This window comes from Fulmarus glacialis, unplaced genomic scaffold, assembly GCF_000690835.1.
Source record: "Fulmarus glacialis isolate BGI_N327 unplaced genomic scaffold, ASM69083v1 scaffold15527, whole genome shotgun sequence".
NCBI classification, from domain to species: Eukaryota; Metazoa; Chordata; class Aves; order Procellariiformes; family Procellariidae; genus Fulmarus; species Fulmarus glacialis.
Window position 1 is genome coordinate 105,783 of NW_009221431.1, and position 25,417 is coordinate 131,199.

The 25,417-nt window shown below is 36.8% G+C and overlaps 1 protein-coding gene across 1 annotated transcript in view; it reads right to left on the reverse strand.

Annotated features, from left to right (window-relative positions):
* The window catches only part of MPP7 (membrane protein, palmitoylated 7 (MAGUK p55 subfamily member 7)), a 109,957-nt gene that overhangs the window by 80,899 nt on the left and 3,641 nt on the right, over positions 1-25,417 (reverse strand). Inside the window, exon 2 of the mRNA XM_009581122.1 lies at positions 15,068-15,186. Within this exon, the coding sequence (XP_009579417.1) occupies positions 15,068-15,186 (119 nt within the window). The remainder of the gene's footprint in view (positions 1-15,067; positions 15,187-25,417) is intronic.

The following is a 25,417-nucleotide window of genomic DNA, read 5'->3' on the forward strand; positions in this document are numbered from 1 at the left end:
ATTAATTAAAGAAAATAGACAAAAAACTAGGATTCGCTGCATACAGACTGAGAAACCTTGGCATAGACTTGTGCTTTTTCACTTTCACTATTCAGGCAGAGCCTGCTAAATTTAAATCATGAAGAGTTTGGTTTATTCCTGCTTAGTACAGTAAACACCATCCTTACAGTCTCTACTCAACGCAAGTTAGTCCAAGATCCAATTCAATTCAGGTTCCCTGAATTCCTAATAATATTGAAGAGATCATTTCTGTACAGCTCAATGATACAGAATTAGCCCGTACAAAACCCAAACTTGAATCACAGACAGAGACATCTATGCTTTGAGTTAAAATTAAATATATATATATACACACACACACAGAGGCATACATTTATCAATTAGCACCATCTAGTGGGGTCAGTACAATTTATGTGATGTGAGAAATATGTAGCTCATTGTTCAGGTTTCTCTACATCCTGTGCAACATGTTACGATACAGCACAGGTCAAGTAATTAATAAAATTCAGATGTGAAAAACACCCCAAACAAACCTCAAACTCTCTCATTTTAATTCATAACATCATGTTATTCCACTATAAATTACATTTTAAGAAAAATACTGACACTGAAAGCTGCATGTACATACATATGAAAATTTATTGATAAGAAGGAAAAAAATCCCACCTTTTAGGCTTTCATACATGTGCAAAACACAATTACAATTTAATTACTATTTTCTATTTTTACTTTTCTGTTCCCCTATCACATACCTCAAGAAAAATCGGCCACTCTTTAAAAGAAGCTACTCTGAAGCATGCAAACAATAAAAAAAACCCTTTTATTTAAGGCCTCCGTCATCAGAGCAGGATTCAGCTCCAAACACAACTTTTGCTAAAACCAGATCAAAGTGCCACAAACACTGGATCACAACCCAAAATGCTAATAAAATGACAGATTAAATACTTTTGAAGTGTTCAAAATAATTAATTTAAAAGAGGTCACCTACACTAGAAACAGCTCCTAAGAACTAACCATGCTCATTTATACCATTTCTCAAATACGAAATCTAGAAACAGATTTTTAGTCAGTTTTACATTAAAAATTGTAGGGACTATAAGTTATACAAATAAATAATGCTGAAGAATTTCAAATACAAAAGCTAACAGTAGAAGACCCCCCCATATATCAACCGCATGCAAGAAAGACTCACAAATAAAAAGCAGCAGCACATGAGGGTGCTTAAATGCAACAGGCAAAATCTCAACCAGCCTCTGCCAGCAGGCAAGCGAGCTAAAAACATTACTGTTCCCTTCTCCTTCTGCCTGCTTATAGTCCAGGTTAAAAAACAAAGCAAAACAAACCAGAAAACAATTAATCACTAAAATTAAGTACATGCTTAAGAGTAATAGGACAAGTCACAAGTGTGAAATCAAGCATTTGCTTAAATGCTCTTTAATGAAGCCATGGTCATGAAAGCAAGGAACACCTCAGAGGACATGCTTTGCATTCAGGTCCTCCCTTGTTTCTAAAAAAGGCCATTGACAGCACAACTTTCCAAACAGATCACAACAAATCAAGTGGAACTTGAACAATGAGGGACAGACACATCTCTGGTGAAATCCCAGACCTAAGGTTAATATGAAAATACAAAGTTGTGAAATCTTAAAAAATAGATAGCAAAATTAAAAAGCACTTTATGGTGGTTAGTAAAGAATGATCTTCTGTTCCTCCCTGCTACACTTGGCACTAGGTGAAAGTCCATTTTATTTTTGTTTCTGGGAATAATGGTAAAAGTAGGTAAAAATTCAGAAAAATAGAAAAATGCGGAGAAAATATGTAGACATGGGAGAAAAATTAAGATCAGTAAAAACCAGCAGTGGAAGACTTGCAGTGAGTACTTCAGAAGTCACAGAATGTAAGAACAGAAGATGTGGAGGCCTGCACAGTACAGCCTAGTGCCAGGCCACAATTTAAACTAAATGGAAATAAAAATAAAGAAATTCTAATAAATTAATACCAACAAACAAGATTCATAGTCAGAATTTTAATTTAAAAAAAGATGAAGACAGCATCTGAATTTTATTTAAAAGGATAGAGAGATGTGTTAGGAGGAAAACATCCCAAATAAGTACAACCAGGTAATTACAACAGTGTTAATGGATACAACTAATTCTCAACCTTCCCTGCAGAGGACGGAGAAACACCAACACTGAAGTGGAATGTGTGTTGTAGGATAAAGAGGAGTATGAAAAATAACAACAAAATATTAGAAAAAAATTGCATTAATTTAGGAGAGATTTACTGCCATTTCCCCATATCTTTTCAGACCACCGCACTTCAGGCTTTTGCACTACATCATCCAAACATGCAAACCCATTTCACAGGAAGCTTCAAATCAAAGCAAACATATTAATTTCTTTTTATATTGGAAGGAGTAACACAAATGTATTTGTACAGATGTACAAAATTAAAGCCATGCCATATCTTTAAATTTTGGAAAGCTGGTAGAAAACAGCAGAAATTGCCTAATGACAGAGGAGACGACAGTAACAAAGATAAGGGAGCTGTACTGGCACTCCTACTAATATAAAAAAGAATACAGAGATAAGTTTAGCAATTTTATTCTTCAAGAAGTAAGGGATCTATGAAAATACAGACCAGTGATACAAAAGTATTGACTACTGGGATGTCAAGAGATTTCCTGAGAGTTTCCAACCAGAAACTACCCCCCAGCCTCAGCCCCGTTTTTTCAAGTAGGATGCAACCAAAGCCAGCATGACCTAGCCTGATTTACACTGCATTTTAATATGAAATCAGCAAAAATTTAAATAATATCAGGAAGAAGTATCATTAACCAGCGAATTTTTTTTACATTTTTATGCCATAGGTGAGTTATAACATTAACAAAAACAAAAGGCAACACATTTCCTTTTATATCATGAAAAAATGTCAATTTACAATTACACATATTGCTCCAGCTCAACCCAGTTGAGCTCCCCCAGCTCAACTGCAATACACTGAAGTACTCTCAAACTGTATCCATCTTCAGATGATCAATGTCAGTGTATGAGAGGTCACTCTTACCTACATTCTTAAAGGTTTGGAAAATAAGTGGAAAAGCTGAAATAAGTAAAAGCCTGCACGATAGTCCCACAGAGAAGCCATGAAAGAATGGTTATGAAAGTGTTAATAGGAATAATAAAAGGAGAATAAATGCACATAACACAAAGGGAATTAAAGGTCTCTCATACATTAAAAATTCACTTAGCAGTAGAAAAATAAATAGAAAATAATCCAGTTCTTATAAATTAAAAGACCAATACACATACTCAGAAAACACAGAGACAGAGCAGAAGCAGGACAGAAGATATGATCAAGCCATAGGTCTTACTCAGTGGTTACCTGATATGCAACAAGAGGAAAATACTGCTTCCCCTTTGGGAGAAGACAACAATAAAACTTAGTCAGATTATTAGTTAGAATTAGAAATTGGTAAAAAGTGGATGTTTCAAGATGAAAGAGCATGGGCACACAGCTACAAATATTTTTTTGCTTGCCATGTGCTATGGTATGATTTGTAGTTAGCCTTTAATGACATACCAAACTTCAACATGACCAGCTTAGTATTTCAGATGCCGATTAACACGATTACAATCATGGGTTGCTTTTTCCCTAGGATGTTTGAAACTTGGAAATTCAAAATTGCACCCTAATTTATGGTTTGATCCTGATTAAAGCCGTGTATGTCTGTAGTGTCATTACTGGATTATTTAATCACTAAATCTCAACAAAAACGGCTCTTTTCCATGAAACACAATCTGTAAAGCACATTAAAATTCAAGACACTTTATGAAGATGATATCCATACTAAATGTAAAGCAGTACTGAAGCTATCCCATACATAATCACTAGCATTTATAGCTGGCACTTTTTCATTTTTTTTAACTCTTAAATGTCGATATAATTGAGGCAAACTCATGTTTGTGAATAATTGACACTACTGGCATTTACCTTGCGCAGGTTGCCATTTCTAGCAAAAGTCAACAAGAAAAGTTAGGAAGAGACAGGGAAACAATACAGATTTACTTTCCAATGAACAAAATAAGACTCTTTACCCCACACCATGAAGAACATATCTACTGAGTGGCAGGGATGAAGGGTCACACTGCACCTGAAGCAGAAGAGAGTCAGTGGCTTCAAGGCTCAAAATCTTCCTCCTCTTGGGAGCAATAACTTCATGTCAGGTCTATGAAATAGGGTGAAGGAGAAAGGCAGCAGGACAGAAATCAGAGGAAAAACAATCTAAAATTGAAGGGGAGAGCGCAGAGTGCCTACTTGGCATAATATTCTCTGAAACAAAAATGTGTCCTTGCTGACCAGCAGATGCATCAGGAGGGGCATACTGATGCATCTAGTACAGTGAATGAAAGTACAGATAATGAAATTAAGAAATGGAATTCAGAAGTCAAAATGGATTATTATTTTCTTCCTTTGCATCAATAATATTGGTGGGTGCATGTCTGTGTGTGTGAGATTCAAGTCCAGAAACTGATGAGAGCAGGGTGTGTTTATATTTCCCTAATGAATTTAATCATGTGTGTACTTTGCTAGCAATCTTTAAGATGGAGTAGCCAGCAAGTAAGAGGAGACCCATACCTGGAAGGACTCAAGGTCTTAACCAACAGCTGGGTAAAGGACCCAGGGTCCAGGCATGGCTATTTAGTTGGACCTAGAGCCCGTGCTGGTATTTGAGGAATCTGTAAACGTGGTTCTGCTTAGAAATATAGAGACCGAAGGGGTGTGTGTTTTCAGCACTGAAATTCAGCCCTGATCAGCTGGAGCAGAGAAATGGGACCAGGCTCTCTGCTTTTTTGTTTATATGAGCACCGTTGGTGCTTATGTGGGTAAAGGCACTGCTCTGCCTGTGGTAGCCTTTCTGCCCAGCTGGGCTAGGGGCATAGGTGCTCAGCATCACTACTGGTTGGACCTGCAAATGGGAACAGCAGCAGCTGCATCCATCTCTCAGTGCACCAGACTGGGCTTCTGCAGCCGAGACAGAGAAGTCCTCACGTCCTGGGGTCAGCTACACTTGGCAACTCTCATAATACCTTCAAACTCCAGCACTGATGGAGTATGAAAGATTAAATATCTCATTTGCATGTAATGAAATAGCGTAACTTTGCAAATACATGCAAACTAGGCGAGAGTAATGCTTTCCCTAGGAATTTACATGGCCACATTAACATGGCATACAAATATTTCATCTTTATACACTTACTGTCCTAATTTCCCTAAGAGACCAAGAATTAATCCAATCCTTATTTAGTACATGAGAAATAGAAGCCGCCTGCAGACATACACAGGAGGACACACTGAGGGAAAAACTGGGTCCCAGTAAGAAAAATGGAGGGGGTGTAAGACAGCTGCAAAATACATGACCGTAATGTATGCATGTGCAACTCTAAATGGCCCACTGAGGCATCAGTGCTTTTTGAAAACAAATCCAGAGACAGCTCTAACTTTAGACAATTTAATGGTTTTAAAACTGTCTCTACAGGAATAGGAAAGATTTTTACACCATAGGTACCTAAGAGTGGTTCAGATGGAGCAAGAAAGCATGAAACCCTTCTCTCTGCAGCACAGAAACGGACTATGTCACCATACTGAAGATGCTACATCAAAGTGAATCTGTACGTTTAGGTTTTGCTATTGCATTGAAGGCATAGTCAAGTTATAGCAATTGCCCATTGTAAATTACTCATCCTTGATTTGCACAGACAAGTAAGCCTTATGCTTTTCATGTTTTTAAATCCTATTTCTTCAGCACCTTATTGGTTACTCTGCAGTGACTGTGGATCATGTGGATAGCACCGGTATGTTAAGTGCTTACATGCTGCAGCTCTCAACTTAATGTAACTTATGTTTGAAGTGAACGTCCACTGACATCACCACACCTGCAAAGGGAACACTGGATTCTACGAAGATACACACAAATGGCTATTAGAGAAACAACCTGTGGTTAAGAGAACCTGCTATACAAACAATGCTATCTGTAAGCCTAAAGGAATAGTGCACGTGGAGCACACTATGTTGCTCTCTTCTTTCCATGCTTTAAAAAGGCAAAAAAAGAGTTATAAGAGAGATGAGTGAAAAAAGTTTTTTAAAAAAAAGTGCTTAAGGCGGCAGAAGAAAGAAAAGTAATGGGGAACAGAAAAAGAAAAGATGAGTAAAAACTGTCCGTGTGTGCCTGTACTTCATACAAAGGAAGAAAGATAGTAAGGATATATGTAATATTACACATCTCACTGAATGCTACAAATTATCTTCACAAGGATTAGGTGGAGAATGGATACAACCAAGACTTCAAAAAAAAGAAGGAAAGTTAACGTAAGCAGTAACAAAACCTGCCGGTAGGAAACACAGGCAGGCATTTTTACTAAATCTTATTTTTAAGACTTTTATTAAATCTTATTGTATCAGTTTCCATGCTTCAGGAAGATTTTATAACTACCACATCCTTCTTAACTCTTACAATGTTTTTGCATTGCAGAGGCTTGTTTGGGTAGTTATGACTTTCTCTTCTTAAAAGGAAAATAGTCCAAGACAGTAACAAAAAAAATTGTTTTAAACACTCCCTCACATGTTCTGCCGCAGAACTTCTGGTCCAAGGGAAAAGAACACTGTAGAAAAACAGTTTAAAATCACATTATCCTTGGATGTCTTGGATTTATCAGACTACTATTACTGAGCAGCTTACAAGACCTTTGATTGGCCTCAGTATCATAGACAAAAAATGTATCACTTTGGTTAAATAAATACTGTACAAGCTTCATAAGACAAGAAAAATCTGGGTATGAGCATAGATTTGGGTTCTAAAACTTCTCTTTGAACTGCTGCACCAGTTTTGTCACCAGACTGGTACATTGCCCCCTTGGTAACAATGAAATTACAAACTATTTGTCTTAGAAGGATTGATTTACTTCTTTTAGGTCCAGTACATTTTGGCTGGATTTCTGCTACTCTTTGGAAGTTTCCCAGCAGAAACTTTAAATCAATTACCACTGATCCAAAAAAATGCCTCTGTCTGGATTTTAACCTAAACCAAATTTTTTTCACATTCCAAAGCACTGATTTATTCACAAGTTTCAAGTAATAGTCATAGACCAACACTTCACACCCCTGATTTAATAAGCTTATCTGCTTTATTTTTCATTTCAAAAGTTTGTTGGTACACCATACCTGTAAAGACTTCTGATATCAACCCAACTTCTACAGCTTTTATGAGACTAAACTGTCAACAAGACAATTTAATTGATACCTTGGAAACTGATCTTTGAATTGTTTTCTTATTATTATTTTTAACAAAGTGGGCTGAAAGGAGGAGTTGATGACAAGAACAGGACTTCCTTACAAAAATCTAGATGAAAAGTTGCAAGTGTCTATTATTAAACACATTAGCAACTCTGATGTAGAAACTGCAAGATGCTGGAGAGACCAAACTTCTGACAAAGAAGTTAACACTAGGTATCCAGTTAAACTTCTACCAAAAAGTACAAAAATACAAAAAAGTATTTACCACAGGAGAACCCATTCAACAAACTTCAGGACAAAATGATTATTTATGTCCACTAGCTGTCTGTTTCCTAGTAAACGACCTATTAGCTACAATTATAAGAAATTCTTTTGGTTGAACCATCACATAGGATCCATGTTTCACCACAACTGCACCAACCCATCCATTTGGCATTAACTTGATGTGCATCTTCTTACAAACAAGGTTACACCGTCCAAAGCTATGCCTGACCACTTTTTCAATAAATTGGAGGTGCATTTTTGCACTTCATTAAAGGCACAAATAAGCACAGATATGTATGTGTGAACACACATGGCAAAACAACTTTGTCTTTACTCAGAGAAGAAACACTAAACCCGTTACATGTTATAATATGTGAAAAGTCGGGGGGGTTAGCTATGATTTCAAACAGGAATCCATTTTTATTTTGCTTATTTTTGCCCAGTTATTACCTGATGTACTCCATTTCTATACAATAAGAGCACAAACAAGTCAAAGGGTTCAACACACACACATGAATCAGAAACCCCCCCAATCTCAACAAGAGAAGCAAGTGTTGCCTAATGCCTGGCTGCTAGCTACCTTTTCCCTAATGTTTCCATGGAAACAATATCAGCCTCAATAAAGTAAAGATTCTGTACTATTTTCTATAAAACTTCAATTACCTTATTTTGATTAATCTGATCACTGTTCCCATGGAAATTAAGTTTAAAGGCAGCTGACTGCCTCTAGCTAAGAGCGATCTCCTTACTTGCAGATTTCAGTTGCTGGCTATTGAGCAAGTCTCAAAAAAATCACTTTGGCTTCAAAAGTAACACTTCAAATTTACGTGGCATTTCATAAGGACTAACACCTTGCATTACACTTTTTTTGAATGCAGTAATTTTGATGGAAGCAAAATGACTCATTGCTTCAGTGTTTGGAGTAATTACACTCCAAATGTGAATGCAAATTATTGTCAGTCATCAAGAGGCTTTCTTACAGAGCATTATTTTTTCAATAATTTTCATCCTTAGGTAAACAGAAAGCATGTGGCAAGTCTATATTTCAGTATATGAATTAGACCATTACCTACAAATACTCTGGATGAGAAAAGCACTGAAATTCTAGCACTCCTCCATATATATTCTGTACATACAACTCAAGCAGGAAGCTTCAAAAATTAACTGGAGATCAAGCTTCCTCTCCAGACAATGAGGAAAAAAAAAAAAAAAGAAAAGCCTTAAATTTTCTCCACGCAGCTTTCATATTTCTTTGCAGATTCGGTATCCTAGTACTGTCCATATATACCTTACTGCTAGATAGTTCTCTAGGGCTGAAAACATTGCATGTCGTGTGTTTTGCCAAAAGGATTTGAGGAAAGACTGCACCACACACCTCTTGCAACAAAGACATCCCTACAAAAATTAAGATTTCCTAGATCTATGATGATCTGGATTTAAAGAATGACAAATAATTACCACCTGTTATCTAGTACCTCAGTATTAATTAATTCAGCTATAGTAAACTCCTTTTCCCCTTGCCAGAAATAGTAAAAGTTTTCAAACTGGCACAACGGACCACATCTGTGTGTTGTTTGGACAGTCTGCATTACAAGAATGATTGCTTTACTCTTGCCATCAGTAGGTTTTGCATGCTTTCTCTGACTGAAAAATGTAAACTATAACATAAGAAGCAACCTTGCCTGATTCTCCTCTAGAGCATGAAGAACAATTATTTTTCATTGGCCATGAATTGTTACCAGCTGCCAACCACCACACTCACACCTCCTCCTCCAGATGGCCAGGTGGTAAATGCTTACTCACACCGCCTTTTCCTTCATTTTTTCCCATCTCCAAAGCAAACAGCACTTCAGACCTCCACGTGAATTTACAGAACTGGAGCCTATTCCATTTACTGGGGAGGCACAGCTTTTTTAAAACAAATATGGTTGAGAACCCAGCAGTAAAGAACCTTAAGGACTTGAAGTATCAAAGCAACTTTTTAGTGAATGAGCTATCAGTTTCAATAATTCCACCCACTCCGAGGTGGTCCGTACACCTTTCCAACTCTACAACACTTTCCCCTGAAACCACAACCCACTCACTCTATTTGAGGTAAGGTGCCACCTATGGTCTACCAATCCCCAGTTCCTCCTTACTGACCCACACTTTCTCTTCTAGTGCATTTTCCAGGCTTGCTGCTCTTGGGTAACGCAGCTCCTCTGAGCTCCTGAGGTAGCCCTCAAATCAGAAACCCCCCTCACCATTCTCTTAACAGGTGCAAACATACTAGCCATCAAAATCCCCTCACAAACACAGCCTGCTCTCTTCACCTTCTATATAACATAATGGTTAACAGAAAAAAAAAGAGGAGCTGTGACCTGCAGAAACAGACAGTTCCAACAATAAATTATGAAGATTGTATAAATATTAGTTCTGGAGAAAGTGTACATAAAGAACAAAGTAATGGGAAAGTAAATAACTTCTGTATGTTCAGCAAAAAATATTTCAATATCAGCTTTAAACTTGAAGTGCGGAAGCAGTCAACATTAACATTGGGCTGCTGTGAAGAAAGCCAACTCCATCTCAGCACAATCTCCAGCCTTCATGCCATATCATTGTGTCATGCTCAGGTCTTACACATCTAAATACATCCTCCTCAGCCACCACCACCCTCCTGAGTCCGTTGACAGGCATGCAGATATCATTCCCTCCATCTGTGGGTCATCCCCATCAAACATTCAGAACAATGAGTTCAGAACAATTAGTTGTCACACACGACTCATCAGAACAACTCATATAATCTGAAGTCTGCTTCCTCTAAGTTCTTTCGGGAAGAAGATCCAAATGGGGGGATGCTTGAGCACATGCCCAGGCAGGAGCATTCACCATTCAGATGCACAACGCGGGAGGTGAACGCACGTGATCTGTGCAGCACGCACCTGGATGTTGGCTGCAGAATGTCTGACACATCAGAGGGTAGGGGAAGCTGCACCATATGACCCCTCTAGGAGTGCCAAAAGAACCTGCATAGCTGTTCCCAGGTGAAAGGTTGGACAGTCATGAGTTAGTCTATCCTCTAACATAAAACAAGCCATGAAACCTTATTGAGATTTTCTGATTCTGTACTGTAGATGCAAAGTTGTTCATCCTACAGATTAACAGCTTTTTACATGGCGTTTGTGTGTAAAGCTCTGGGTAAAAACTAAAAGAGTGTATATAAACTTGCCTATGAACTAGGCTTGAAGCAGTCCAGACTGAAGATTTAGAACATCATTTGCAGATCCTTGATTTTATCACTGTAAGCATGTGTCAAATCAATCCCTTTTGCTCTGCCCTAGTCAGCTCATTTTTTTCAAATGCTATCTTTATTTTTCTCATTACCAACAAAGGAACCACAGTAGGCTGAAAGCAGCTACATTTACACATTGAAAAATCTGAGTCTTCACACTGAAAATTTCCAGTGCACCACAATGATTGTAAAATCTGGCCTATGTAATCATATGATTCAATTTACATGCCAAAGAAATTACACCAGGATACACTCAACTATTTTTAGAGATTAGACTACTTAGAAAAAGCTGTTAGCCTTCAACATGGACAAACATTGGCACATACAAATAACTTCTCAGAACTTCAAGCCAAGTCATATCCAGGTAAAACTTATAGAAAATTAGCACAAATTATGGTCTTACAGGGCCAGCTACCAAAATACTATGCAGTTATTAAAAAAAAAAAATCAGACTAGATTCACCAAATATCCTTACTTTTGCAGTAGTTATTTTCTTTTCCAGTGCCACATACTTGCTTTTTTGGATGTACAAACTCTTCCCTATCAAGGGAACAGCAACACCACTTGCTGTGAATTCTTTTTCTTGATGCAAAGTACAGTAAGGGCTAAAGAACTGTGCATGCTCTGAGCTGGCCAAAACCAATAGTAAAATGAAATTGGTTAAGAAATACTTCAGTAGCAGCCCAACAGATAAGCTGACTCAATCCTTGGGCATTACATCCACAAACAGAAATGATTAAGGCAACAGCGCAAGTAGAAGCTTCATCTTGGAGCTAAACAGACAAACAGTAAAACATGTGTCCAGTTTACTAACAGCAAGCAAACACACATGGAAATTTTTGCAGCTTCTCTAAAAACAAGCTAAGAGTAGTTAGAACAGATCTTTCTTTATCCCTTCTGTTCCTCTAAAAAAATCCAAGCAGAGCACATGTGTACTATTTCTGGTTTCAGCTACATTAGTGCTCATAATTACCCTGAAGGATCATCTCTTCATGTTTCTTTTCTATAAACCTCTAAAGAATTACTGGGATCTCTGCTATATAAAAAGTAATGAGATGGCTGAAGATTTTTGGTAGAACTTGAGAGAGGTGTAATAAGACAAGGAAGTAACAAATTGAGGGAAGCAGAGACAAATTTTAAACATTCACTATCCAGAGCCAGTTTTCTCTTCCAAACTGTCAACAATGGTTGTGGGTTCCCTCTTCTCTATACTTCGCAAACTAAAATCTAATCAACAGATTCCTTTATTGAGAAAAAGGACAGCAAGAACAGTTGCATCAGTTTTTGCTGGTTTTACTTACTACAATAGGAATGTACTGTAGGGAACAATCCAGTACTTGCAGGGGAATGGACTGGATGATCTAATACAACTTTTCCATTTCTGACTTCTTAGAACAGCTCAGGCTCATCCAAGTTCACAAAGAGATTTCTGTCCAACAATACTGAATGAAGAGAACTCCAAGACAAGGCTTGGGGCTTTTTTTTTTCCCCTTTCTTTTCAATATTAAGAGTGCCAGAATAGCAAACCATATGCCATAGTACACAACCCCATACAGAAAACACTATGATAATTAAATACCCACAGAACTTAGAATACCTGTAGAAAAAGTAGAACGTTCATTTTATACTTAAACCTTTCAAGTAATTTGGAGCTTTTTATCCATTTTGTAACTTAGGAAAAAAGCTCTTTTCTAATATTTGAAATTATTAAAGGTAAGAAGATCAGCATAGAAATTTTTATGAAACAGTGTGTCTATCTGAAATAGAGAAGTATTAGTGCCTCATTAGCAGTATACGCATGCTCATTTTCTTCCAAAACGGACACATACCAAGATCGCAACATGCTTGGCTCTAAGCTAGTGCTTTTTCTTTTTTTTTTTTTTTTTTTATTACAAAGTATCTGTCATCATTCTCTGCCTGAGGAATTAAAAACATTTGTCTTTGCAAGTACAGTTGACTTTAAGAAGTTATTGCTAGGAAAAACAGTCTTTCAAATAAGACACCAGAACCCAGAAAGAAAGATTTGGCACTTCTGAAGCCTTGTAACAGGGAAAAACTATGGCAGATGGGGTTTGTTCTTCTGCTCTTACAGCTCTCTTCCAAAAAGGCTATGGACTGCCTTCTCTGAAACTTGATAGGATACTGAATAATCCTTCTAAAAAATGTGTTAAAGGTCAAACAAATACCATGAGTTTCAGATACAGTTAAGCCCGTCTTGGGGCAGGGATATGAACTAGATAACCTTTTGAAAGCTCTTCATGCCCTACTTTCTATAACCGAACACCACAGAAATCAAAAGGTGAGGTTCAATAGTCTATGATATGCTCTGGGTCAGACCAGATGCTCTTAATAGTCTCAATTCTTATAATTGAAAAACTTTGTCTTTTGAATGAAATTAGTATGGCATATTAAAGAAGTGCAACTAGTGAACACTAAAAATGCAGTTTCAAGAATTAAGTCTTTTTTAAGTGTGGGACTTAACAGGACATTAAAAGAACTGCTCACAGGGTCAGAGTTACATGTACATTTAATACGTGAACCTAAAACAGACAAGATAAATAATAAAGATGGTTGGAATACTTCAACGCCTTCTTGTTGTAACTAGAATAAAGCGACCATTCACTGATCCCCAAAACTTTCTATCTGCCTCAAGAAAGTTTCCTCATGAATTCTTTTCTTCTAGAATCAGAAAGACCTATCCACCCTGCAATAACAAACAACATGGTAACTAGGGCACACAACTAGGAGAGCCAACTTTTCCAAACTGAGAGTATACTCACGGTGAGTAAACTAGTTGCTGTTGTGCTATCTTTGTCTTCTTTTGGGGGAAGGGGCAAAAGGGAGCAAGTGAACAAGTTTGAAAAGGTTTAAATTTTGCCTCAGTAGAAAATTAGAGCAAGTGTTGACATTTCAGTGTTTTGCAGATCGACACTCATTTTCAAACCAGCCTTCTTTCATTTCCAATCCAGAAAGAAAACTGATTTAGCTACTGACTTAACATTTTGGTTAGATGCACACCACTGTCAGCCTATATTAGAAACAAAACCAGTGTTCCCCTTTCAGTGATCTTCTTAGCCACCTGAAGAGACAGCTGCAGCAAAGCAGTACGGAGTCTGGAAATCACCGCATTTCAGAAACTGATGAAATTCCTTAGGCAAGCGACTATTGCCAAGCACCGTTCCTCTGTTTGTTGGTTTTGTGTATCAGCTACCAGAGAGTACTTGTGTTTATTTTACATGTAAATTCTCAGCCAATTTGAAAATAATTTTGGCCAAGTATCAACATGACATCTTTTTCTGGAATAAGATAGCTGAAAGAAATGGAAAAAGATGACTCTTAAAACCTACATTGAAATAATCCCAATTTTAAGCTTCTTCTAGATCAATGACTGACAAGAGTAACAAATTCTGCTCAATTATGTGCGAGTCTGGATATACTCACGGCACGGGTTACTACCACCTACTGACTCATTTGAGACCTCAGAATTTCCTTCCAGCTTGAATTAGCTCTGTACTGGAGACTGAAGACATACTTACCGCTTTGTAGGAGTGGAACATTTCTAACCAGCTGATTGGTCCCATTTTTCTGCTATAAGCAATTTTAACATTATCGGGGTAGCTCTGCATACTCCCATGGCATGCTTTGATTTCTTGTTGCTGATCATTTTCATAGCAGGACACTTTACTGAAGTATTCTTCCAAACTTATTTTAGGTCGTACTTTAGTCCAACATATTTATGTGCAAAACACAATTTTAAATGGAGGCAAGCCAATAAAAGAAACAGCTTACTAGAATTTCAGTTGACTTTGTTAAAGGAAATTATTTTAAATTAATGTGGCTACTGAACTGTTGCCATACTTGACCTCAGAAAATATATTCCTTCTAATTTTTGCTGTGAACATTTATTTATTTAAGCTAAACTCCAGGTCTTGAATGTTGACCATAAAGAAGTCTCAGATTTCCTGCTACTATTTCGTTCTCTTTTTTTCTAAACAAGGGCAAACAACATATGTTTGCTGCATTAGCAATACACTGCCAAAACATCACTCTTAAATGAAATCATCTATGTATTTTTGGTAGAATCTTATTTAACAACTTCCACCCCTGACAGAAACAGAGTTAAAACAAGGCTGTTTTGTCTACACTGAGAAACAGTTTGATCACTGGTTTACTAGATGGCGCTCAAAACATTTTTCCATATGCTCTTCTCAAAGAGAATCTGACTTAAATGTGGTTTACCTTTACCAGTGAATGAAGGCTTTTTTCACCAAACATATCCCAGAGGAAGGTCAGGTCTTCCTGGCTGTCCACATGTGGCTGCAGCTGGGCTGGCAATGCAGCCAGCAGCTCGTAGAGACCTATAAAATGAAAATAAAACACAAAGTGTAATCTGGGGGTGATCTCATTAATCTCACTTAACAGCTCTGTGTAATTGGCTGCCTGGAGCATGTCATTTTAACTGAATAGGGAGTCTGGAGAATCCAGCATAACATTAACTTGTAGAACCAAAAGGAACATTTTAAAAAAATTACTAAGAAGCAAGTATTAGCAGTGTACTTTTTACCTTGTCACAATTGTCAAGCTTCTACATCCATATATATTTACACAAGGTTATGCAGAAAATTCATAAAGGTTTTGAGAAAAGGACAAAACCAGAAAAAAACATACATTCCTTTGCTTAATCGTTATTCCATTTCCCTTGATGTTAGCCAAAGAGTGAAATGAGTCATGAATAGGAAAAACTTCCTTAAAAGAACAGAAACTGGATAGGGTGGTCCATTAAAAAAAGGTTCGTGGTTTCTCTAAATATTTCTTGCTAATATATTGCTTAACATTTTTTTTTTATCCTGTGTTCAGTAGGAATCCACAGCAAGACAAAAGGAACTGCTCTGTTTTGCAGGATTAAACCTTAAAAACCAAAACCAACACAGTTTTCCCAGACACACAGAGAAATATTTCAGTAACATTTTTAATTTGCAGGTATTTGAGATTCTCCATAGGGTTAAAGCAATTGCTGTTCCCGGTTATTTGTGGCACACCTCACCAGCAGTCTCCGAGGGGCAGACAGTAGCACACTGTTCCACAGTAGCATACAGCATAAAATATCCATCATGCACACAGGCCATCAAACTGCTGTCCAAGAAATGTAGCAACAGTGTTTGCAGCAGCCCTCTTTAGGGAGGTAACCTGGCATGAGTTGATATCAATTCATAGCACATGTTTAATTTTCCAGTGGGATTACTTGGGGTAAAAAGGACAAAATGCCTTTTTCTCCTGTCTGCTGTCTACAAAAACACCAATAGTCTCCTGGGATCCAAGATACACGGTCCTGCTATTATTTTTAGTCTGAGTAAGTGCTGCTGTTCATCACAAGGACAGATTTACAAGATAGTCTACTGGTAAAGAACACTGTTGTAAGTTATAGGTTACCTATCGTTATTATGGCTATTATCTCCCTAAAACTTATGATTTAGAATATTTATTAGTAAACATGATTTCACAACCTTTCCAGGCACTATATATCCCTTTCAAAACTACATACAGTGCTTTCGGGATCCGATTATTTAACATTTTTGTCTTTTTACTGCCTTTCAGTAAAATATTCTAGGGAAAAAAGTTTCTTCCACATACATTTTTCTTGTGGTCCAAGCATTTTTGATGGTTGACATTCATTTCTCTTAGAATCTTGCTTTTATTTAAATCTGCTCTTGTTTATGCTTCAGAAATACTGCAAGAAGAGGATACAATTCAAACCACTACAATTTTGCATGGATAGAAAAAGAATGCTGAGCCTTTCACACAGTCAGTGATTGAGCTGACATCCAGAGAACAGAGGTTTGAATGGGACTCTTGGCTCCGACTTTCTGGACTATTAGAACTTCAGCACTTAGCAAAAATCGTTGTTTTTATCAGGCAATTTATGCTTCAAAATAATTTTCATTTAGAAAATTTTAAAATTTCTTTACAATCAGCCTTATATTTCTGCATATAGCCATTTTTGTTACTGCAAATTCATTTACTTCAGAATAACCTGAAGGTCGTTAGAAAATGGAATAGCAAGTTCAATGTAAGCTTACACTGTGGCATAACTGTTTAGGAACAATTCACGTGTGCCATTGAGAAGAAAGAAAATATTAACTTCAGCCACTCCCTTCAAATAAGAGATATATAACAGAGTAAGCTTTCTTTTCCTTGATCCATCAAGGAAAGATCTGCTTACATTTCACATATAATCAACCATAAAACTATTCTATCCTTGTAACTTGTTCCTAAAAGCTTTGATAATTAAAACCCCAGTGAAAACAAAATGAAAGTTCGTGTTTCCTGATGGATTAACTATTACAGTAGTGACACAATGAGACTGAATCTGCCTATAATGAGACTTAGGTTTTATGCACAGAACTCCCAGAGAAAAATCCCACCTGCCAGCACTCCAGGACTGACTAACCCTGCAGGTGCTTACACACATTAAGGTTTCCATTTCCAGCTCAAAAGCGTCTGTGGGCTTCGCTTGTTCATATAGCCCTGAATTGCCCCTTCTAGGGAAACAGGTGTCCATGTCCCCAGTGCGCTACTGATAGCTTCGACAGCAATGCACCCAATCTACACAACTCTCCCGGGGAAGTGGAGAAAATTAGACAAGTGCTGACTGGTTTTATCCAAGCCCATGGCTATGTTTGTAGTGCTGCCCTGCTTTGGCTCTACAGTCCAGTGTTTATAGCTTTCAGCCAGAAGGAAATCAGAATCCCGCCCTTCTCCGCAGCAGCAGAACCCGAGGACTACGCCATGCAGCGTGCTGGAGAACACCACGCTCCCGCTCTTCAGACTCCTCTTGAAACTGAGCACTATATAACCAGGAATAAAAAAAACTCAATCAAGGAGACAAATGAAAATCAGGCAGAAGGACGACTCAGGGTATTTAGCTGGGGAGAACAGAAGACAAAAATCCAGAATATGTCTAAAGTTAAAATTGTATTAATTCCAGATCATATGACTCAGCTATAGCCTCCTTCCAAACAGAAGGCAATGGCAGCAGAAGGTGCTAGCACCTGTCAAGGTTTACCTTTACAGAGAATCTCATTTTCTCTTGTTCCTTCTGTGGTGCCCAGTACCATGGAATCTGAAATTTTCAGATGTGCATTCACATTTTTACGTGAATTATTATTTTATTATTCTTTTATAGGAAGAAAAACAGTACGTGGTTCTTCTACACACACACCCCTTCACTAAAACATTACATTTTGTTTGTCTCTCAATTACACAAAGTGTGCTGTTCTTATTCATTGCAGTGTGAAGAAACAGTGGAAATTGTGGCTGGCATATGACTTTAGTAGCAAATGGGATTTCAAAGAAAGTGATTTTAAAATAAAATAATAGTAGGGACAATATAATTTGTCAAGTTACTGCAAACTGGTAATGAAGTTGAAACCGCTGCATTGGCAACTACACATTGGCCTAATTTAAATTACCAGATCTGATAACTTGTCACATCCATCTTTCCAACACTTAAAGGGCGGTAGCTCAAACCTCTGCAGCCCTGTAAGATGTCACTGTACAAAGATGCTGCCATGCGGCAAGAAAAGTAATCCAAATTTAACAGCAAAGACTGCTTCAGCCCAACCTCAAACCTCCTGCAAAACTTCTAACTAGCATCGCAGGTGGTTCTGCACCCCAGAGCCAAAGGCCACTGAAATAAATGCAGGTTTCTCACTGGTTTTAATACTACCAGGCTGTTGAAACCAGATTTTTTTTTTTAATCTTTTCAGTAGCAATTATAAAGACTGAAGTGATGCTATACTGAACACTTCTGATCACTTCTAAAAACAAAAATTAACTTTCAAAAAGGTCATAGGTATACCCCCTATATTCAGATGAACTGTTTTGTAAATTAAAAACGCATGTTCATCACGTAAGCCACGGAATGAGATGTATCTCAGCACCTCAGAGCTGAATGCTACCTTTGTAAGCACGTGGCTGCCAGGCCTCGGTTGTGCTCTTGGTCTCAATTTGATGTTTCTCTTAAAGTCCCACCTCCCTGAGTCCTATGACATGCATGGACCTCCTTTTAAAAAAAAGTATTTTGCACACATTTTTTTGAAAGATGCCCACAATTTAAATAAACACACAAAAAAGCTTTTAAAAATGTACCTAGAAGTTGTGTTTAAAAAAAATCATGAAAAGCCAAAAAAAAAAAACCTGTTTTTTTTAATGCCTGATGTTGGCAACACTATAAAGAGTCTTGCAAAAAAAAAAAAAAAGAAAAAAATTTGCTTTTTTTATACACTGTTGCTATTCTACTCAGGTTCTTGTAATTTTTTTTAGTCTAGTTTGCCTAAATTTAACCAGCTTTTATATTTAAAAGGAATCATATGCCCACTGGGATTTTCTAGTATCAAAATACTTCAGGTGTCAAAATTCAGTCAAGTAAACACGACTTACGCACGAAAAAACTCATTTACTTTGATTTTTAAAAGCAGATCATTTTTTCAAAGGTCCCAGAAGACCTGAGCATACATAAAAGAAATTAACAATGACCTTAAACATGGAGATGCAAGACTATTTTGCAATTATAAGAAGGGAAGTCAGTCCCCTCCAACTTGGGGGAAAAAAAAAAAAAACCACCACAACAAAAACCAATAGATCACAATGTAATCATCCCTGGACATTCCAAAATCATTGAAATGGAGAAGGAAAAAGGGCCCTTTCTAGATTAAACAAGATCACATAATCCAGTGGCAGTAATAGGAGTCAATTCCAGATAAACAAGGGAGCTCCTAGTTTTAGATACTAGTATGCTGCTATTTCTATTAATGTTATATAATTTAGGTACAGTATCTAACACTTACGTGAACTAAGTAAAAGCCTGTAGCATGGAAATATTAATAAAAGGAGACAAGCATTGCACATAGGAGTACTATAAAACTCTTGTAAAAGTGGAACAGGAAGGGGGTTGTTTGAAGGTGCTTATATAGTCTATTAAATCTGATTACCTGATTCAAGAATAAAGAAATTTAGAAGTAATAAATTAATATTGGACCTACAATACACTTTTTATGAAATTTAGTTTAGTCAAGGAAAGTTACACAGGGAATTAAAAACCAATGACTAGATAACCTTGCCTACAGAAATAGTCCATATAAACTATATGCATGTAAATAATCTAAATACACATATATTATCTAAAACTAGAATTTACAACAGCTTGTCATGGATAAAGAAACTACTCTGAAGATTTTGGACTTGTTGCAAGAACAAGTAAGATAAAATGGCTGCAGAATAAGGCTTGTAGCATTCTACCAGCTTGGACTAAGGAAATAATTTCAAGGGAAAATCCAGCTATATTTGAAAACTCAGCACTGTCCCTGCTTAAAAAGGCAACAATAAGTTTCAATTTGTTCTTCTAACACACTTAAGCAGTTCTTGTCTTCAGAGTATCTTCAGCTTTTCCTAAGCTTGATTAATACAATTTAGTTTTATTCTATCTGAAGAACAGAGTGTATAATAACGGCAATTCCAATTTAAAAATGTGTACGCTAAATTTGCACGTGCAATAAGATTTAAGACTAAGCAGCAATGGAAAGCTTTTAAATCAGAAACAACGGGACAAAGAATTTTTCCAGTTTTAGAAAATTGCTTCCTTCATAGCGTTACATTCTGTAGAAGACTGCTTGTTCCTAGGAGGAGAATAAATGGCTAAGCAATTGATGAAAGTGTTCCTGCACTTAACCGCTCACACTGCAGATTCCAGATGCTCTACATTCTTGACATCAGAATGGAAAAATTTACTGTTAGTCTAGAGAAATTTAATATCACCATTCTTGTCATATCCTTCATAGCTTCATTATTAGGACAAGTCTGTGGAAGCTATAAACTAGTGCTAAATGATAAAAAACATGGTCTCTGCATTCCATCATTCTTGCATATTACACGAAAACACCAACTTTGTTTTGGTTAGCGTAAGGAAAGAAATGGAGACAAATGGATGTGCATTTGCTTTCATATGTTAATTAATTTCCTGAATTAGCATTCTGAACAATGATGCCAGACTTCGAATCAAAAATTTTTACAGTAACTGAGGGATAATAAACACTAAAGAACATATATCTAAGCCCAGAACAACACTGTAAAATTTTATTATATTAATAAAATGGGACACACCAACCTTTAAATTTTCCACTTTGTCAAAGGTAAAATAATCAGCACCATTTGCTGCCATTTATAACAAGCTGACATTTTTTCACATTTGAACTATACTTTACAGTTCTATAAAGGCTCAGACAACACTTGCCTTAGACAAAAGCAAACAGCATTGCAGCACTCATTCTGACATCCTTGCTGCTGCATAATAAAATCAGTCGCTAACACCAAATATTGAAAATGATTTCATTCTGAAGTTTGAGATCAGTATTTATGCAGAGGTTGAAATAAAAACATATGCAGTACACATATGCATTAGGATAGACATACTGCACCGACCTATCAGACTCCAGTTGTAAAAAGACCACTATGTGCTCAATTTTATGTGCTACAAACAGTTCTTTTTTATGTTCTCTTAAGTAATTCCACCAAATGTATGGGCTTCCTGACACTGCAAAAAGTTAAAGACTAACAATTTTTCTTTGCAGAACCAGAGTGATTAACTCATTCCAGCATATACCTTTTTCTAATTTTGCAGTTTAGTGTTTTTAAAAAAAAAGATTAATCTAATTTTCAAAGGTACAGAATACTGAGTAACTAGATAATCATGACATACAAGTGATTAGCATCTTTGAAAAAATATCTGTTTTGATTTATTTGCTAATTCACAAAAAAAGTAAAATGCTGAAATCCTTATGGATGGCACAGCAATAAAAATGTCAATGTTCTATTTTTTTCCTAATGAAAACAAGAATTTTGCCATACGTGTCCTCAAAGAACAAGATTACATACTAAGGGCAATACAGTCTTTTAACTTAAAAGTTGTACCTAATTTTTATTCCTCCAAGCTATAGTAATTCGTTAACCCACCTTAAAACAACGTTACGACAGAAAATGTTGAAAGCGAGCAATCATTTAAGCCACCACTTTTAAAAATATTATTTCCTTCAAAATGGAAAAGTCTTTAGTTTTGGAACTTGGCTCCCAGACCTAAAGAATCCGCAGTTGTTTGAAACAGTTATTGGTCTTTTAGGATTTGTCTCAACATGTGTATTTCAGATTTAGCATACCACATACCGTTACGTTCTGATGCGAGTTAAATAGCTGATCCCTATTTGCATTCATACAGGGCAAGACTGTTGCTGCAGAATTCTTGCTTGTACAGCTCATCAAAGCTGCTTCAAAATTGAAATACCTCAAAATGTAGTTAGTAGACGCTGTGTCAACAAGGATACTTTGAAAGTTCATAAAATGTACTTTCATGAGTATTCAAAAGCTCTCCTACTATCTGCAGGAATAACTCATACATAAAACTGATTTAAAGTGACCTATCAAGCACAAATTAATAAGCAGCTTGCGGAAAGCTCATACAAAGATCTGACGTTCATATTGTTTTCGAAAACTCTTGGCTCCTCCAACGAAGCCTGCATAATACAACACCTTGAATAACCTTGACTAATTAACTGGTCCTTTGTATAGACATCAGCTTGGTGAGTCTTTAGTATTTCTATCTAGATCTTCATCAACACTAGAGGAGTCAATAGCAAGTACCTGGCAGGCAGTCAGGAAAACTCATTCCAGTGCTAGGATGTCACTGGGCATGCTCGCCATGTTTAACTCTTCAGTCACAGTTTGCAAGGTTAAGAGACTTGGCACTGGGGAGGGGTGGCAAGGAATACTAAATGCGGCATTTTACATCATGCGGCATTTTACATCTCCAAAAGGAGGACACAATATCTCATTAAGAGACTGAACAAAGACTTCTAACAACAGAAGCCAAGGCTATTTTCAGCTCGGTTGTGCCTAAAACTACTGGAAACACCATTTGATTACCATGTATCTCAACCTTTCATATTGTGTCCTGAGAGCAGAAGTACTACAATCCTAGGCAGTACTGATGCCCGAAAACATGCCAGTATATTATTTCAGTGTTGTGATTCACTGTATGACTGAGTTTAAAGTTTAACACTCAAAAGAAGTTACGCCATTACATCAGTCATATATGCATACAGACACATACACTTGATATACAAGTCTATAGAGGTATACAGGAATATACAAAAGTTTAAGGAGTCAAGTACATCATCATCTTATCTTGAAAGTTTAGAAAATGAAACTATTTGAAATAATTAAACTATTTCATAGTTTATCCCTAAGATAATATGCTGTATTGAGGTGTTTTTTGTTTGGTTGGTTGGGGTTTTTTGTTGGGGTTTTTTTGTTGTTGTTTGTTTGGGGGTTGTTTTTTCTTTTTAAACCAATGTGTTATTTGAAAAGCAAAATTATATTTGAACTAACAGCTAACAGAGAAGCTTCTCACTACTTAGTAGTACTAAATTTACTTCAGATTAACAGCTTTAGTTTTATTACATCAGCCAATACTTGACGTAATGTTGGGCTGAGAAGTCACAGAACCTTTCATGTGACAGTAAACGCACACAATACATATGTTCAGCTAGCTAACCTGGACACTGGCACAGCTACATTTGCGTGGTACAGCATGGCAGTCTGCTCTTGGCAAAGGACATGTGGCATCACTAGGAACTGTCAATCATTTGTGTAATTATAGCTTTCGGTCCAACAAACATACATTTAAGCCTCTGGTTAGAAACAATATAGGCTGTCATACTTTCAAATTTACCACTACACATTGCTCACCAAAAAAAAAAAAAATTGAGTAAAAATTGTTGCAGCTGCCAGACCATTTGAATTTAAATTTGTGTCCAAGAACTGTAACAGTTTTAAAGAGTTTACCATGAGTAAATATAATTGCACACATTTTCTGATTCCACACTGCTGAATCAGTCTAGCGTAATATAAAATATTAACCCAAAACAGATCAGTTTAGAGAAATTTCGTTCTACTTCAAACAAGTTTTCCAACAGTCACCATAAATATGTTGATACCAAAATAAATACCCTTTCCAACACCAGCAAGTTATATTTTTAAAAATTAAATCTGAGAGCAATTAAAGCTAGCCATACGTCTCATACTTTCCCAAATCTTTCGTATTAACATTAGCCTACAAGCCATTTAATGCCTCTGGCAGCTGGAGATGGGGAGAATTCAAGAATGCACGGTAAAATATTGGCTCTATTTACTAATTCAGTATAAATTTCGCCTCAGCTAGCATATTGGTTTTCATGAAAATCTAGCCCTATCTCTGCTTTTCAACGTGGTGAGAAATTTAAGTAGCCTTGAAATCATGATGCAGCCAAAGGCATTTACATACTACACTTGTGGCAGCACACCTATGCCTAAGTCGTAGGCAATGGTGTGAAGCAGGCGAGCAACGGCTTTCCCACTGCTCCATTTCCACCGTGGCACATCAGCAGGGAAGCAGAGGCAGTTTGGAGCAGGATTCAATCACCCTGCAAGCCTTTGCCCTGGCAGCCTCTGACAGAAGAGCTACTCCCAGAAATCTTTCCCTTCACCGCTCTCCTAAATTCCCTTTCTCTTCATCTCATAACAATGAACCCAGATCTTTGGCCACCATTTTACGTTATTACCTTTTTTAAACAGGCTGTAAAAATAGAACTCCCTGATTTCTATCTCCCTCCTCATTATGGAAACTGGTTTAAAAAGGCTAAAATCTTTAGCCACCTCAGCTTAATTTGTCCTTCTTCCCCTACAGATGTTTCTGATGTCCCCCTCTCAGCTCAGCCAATTACTCAGCTTTTTCTTCATGTTATTAGTTTCCTTTTTTTCTCTCCACCTTTTTATCCTTTTCATTATCAAGCATTCTTAGAAAAGATTATGTTAAAACTGGCAAGCTGATTAAAATGCATTAGTAGTAAATAAATTCATCTAAATGAAAATAGTAAAAGCCAGGATAGCATCTTTCGGTGTGCAGATGACTGCAAAATCGTCTTTGAGCTTTGCATTGCTTGCAGTGGTCTTGCTTCACTGGGAGGTAATCCATATGGACTATGGAGCTATCATATCAACATAATATTCTAGCAAAATATTTCTACGCATGTTCAGTACATCCACATCAACAGCATGCAGCTTCAGAGGTCGAGATAATTCTTAGAGAATCACAGAATACGCTACTAAAAATGCAGTTTGGAAAAACAGCCAAGATTTGAACAAATTTTGTATCTTTATTTTGTATTATTACAAAACAGAGAAGAAAACACCAAAACCGGGGATATTTTAAAGGCCACGTGAACTTACCATTTGGTTAGTATAAAATGTGTTGCATTTTTTTAATTTAAAAAACTAACATGTATTCAGTTTTACAGGCTTGTAATACTGAAAGAACTCCACGATCTGGGACAGCATTAGCTCCTATATGTACTCAAGAAGAAACTAATGTAAGCCCTGCACATTTTTTCTTTCTGTAATTTACAATATTCAAATTCAAGAACTGCTGCTGACTTTCATTATATTTAAGCAATCTCACACAGTTTTACTTGGTGGCCAAACTTGGCACATAAATGTGATTTTCCT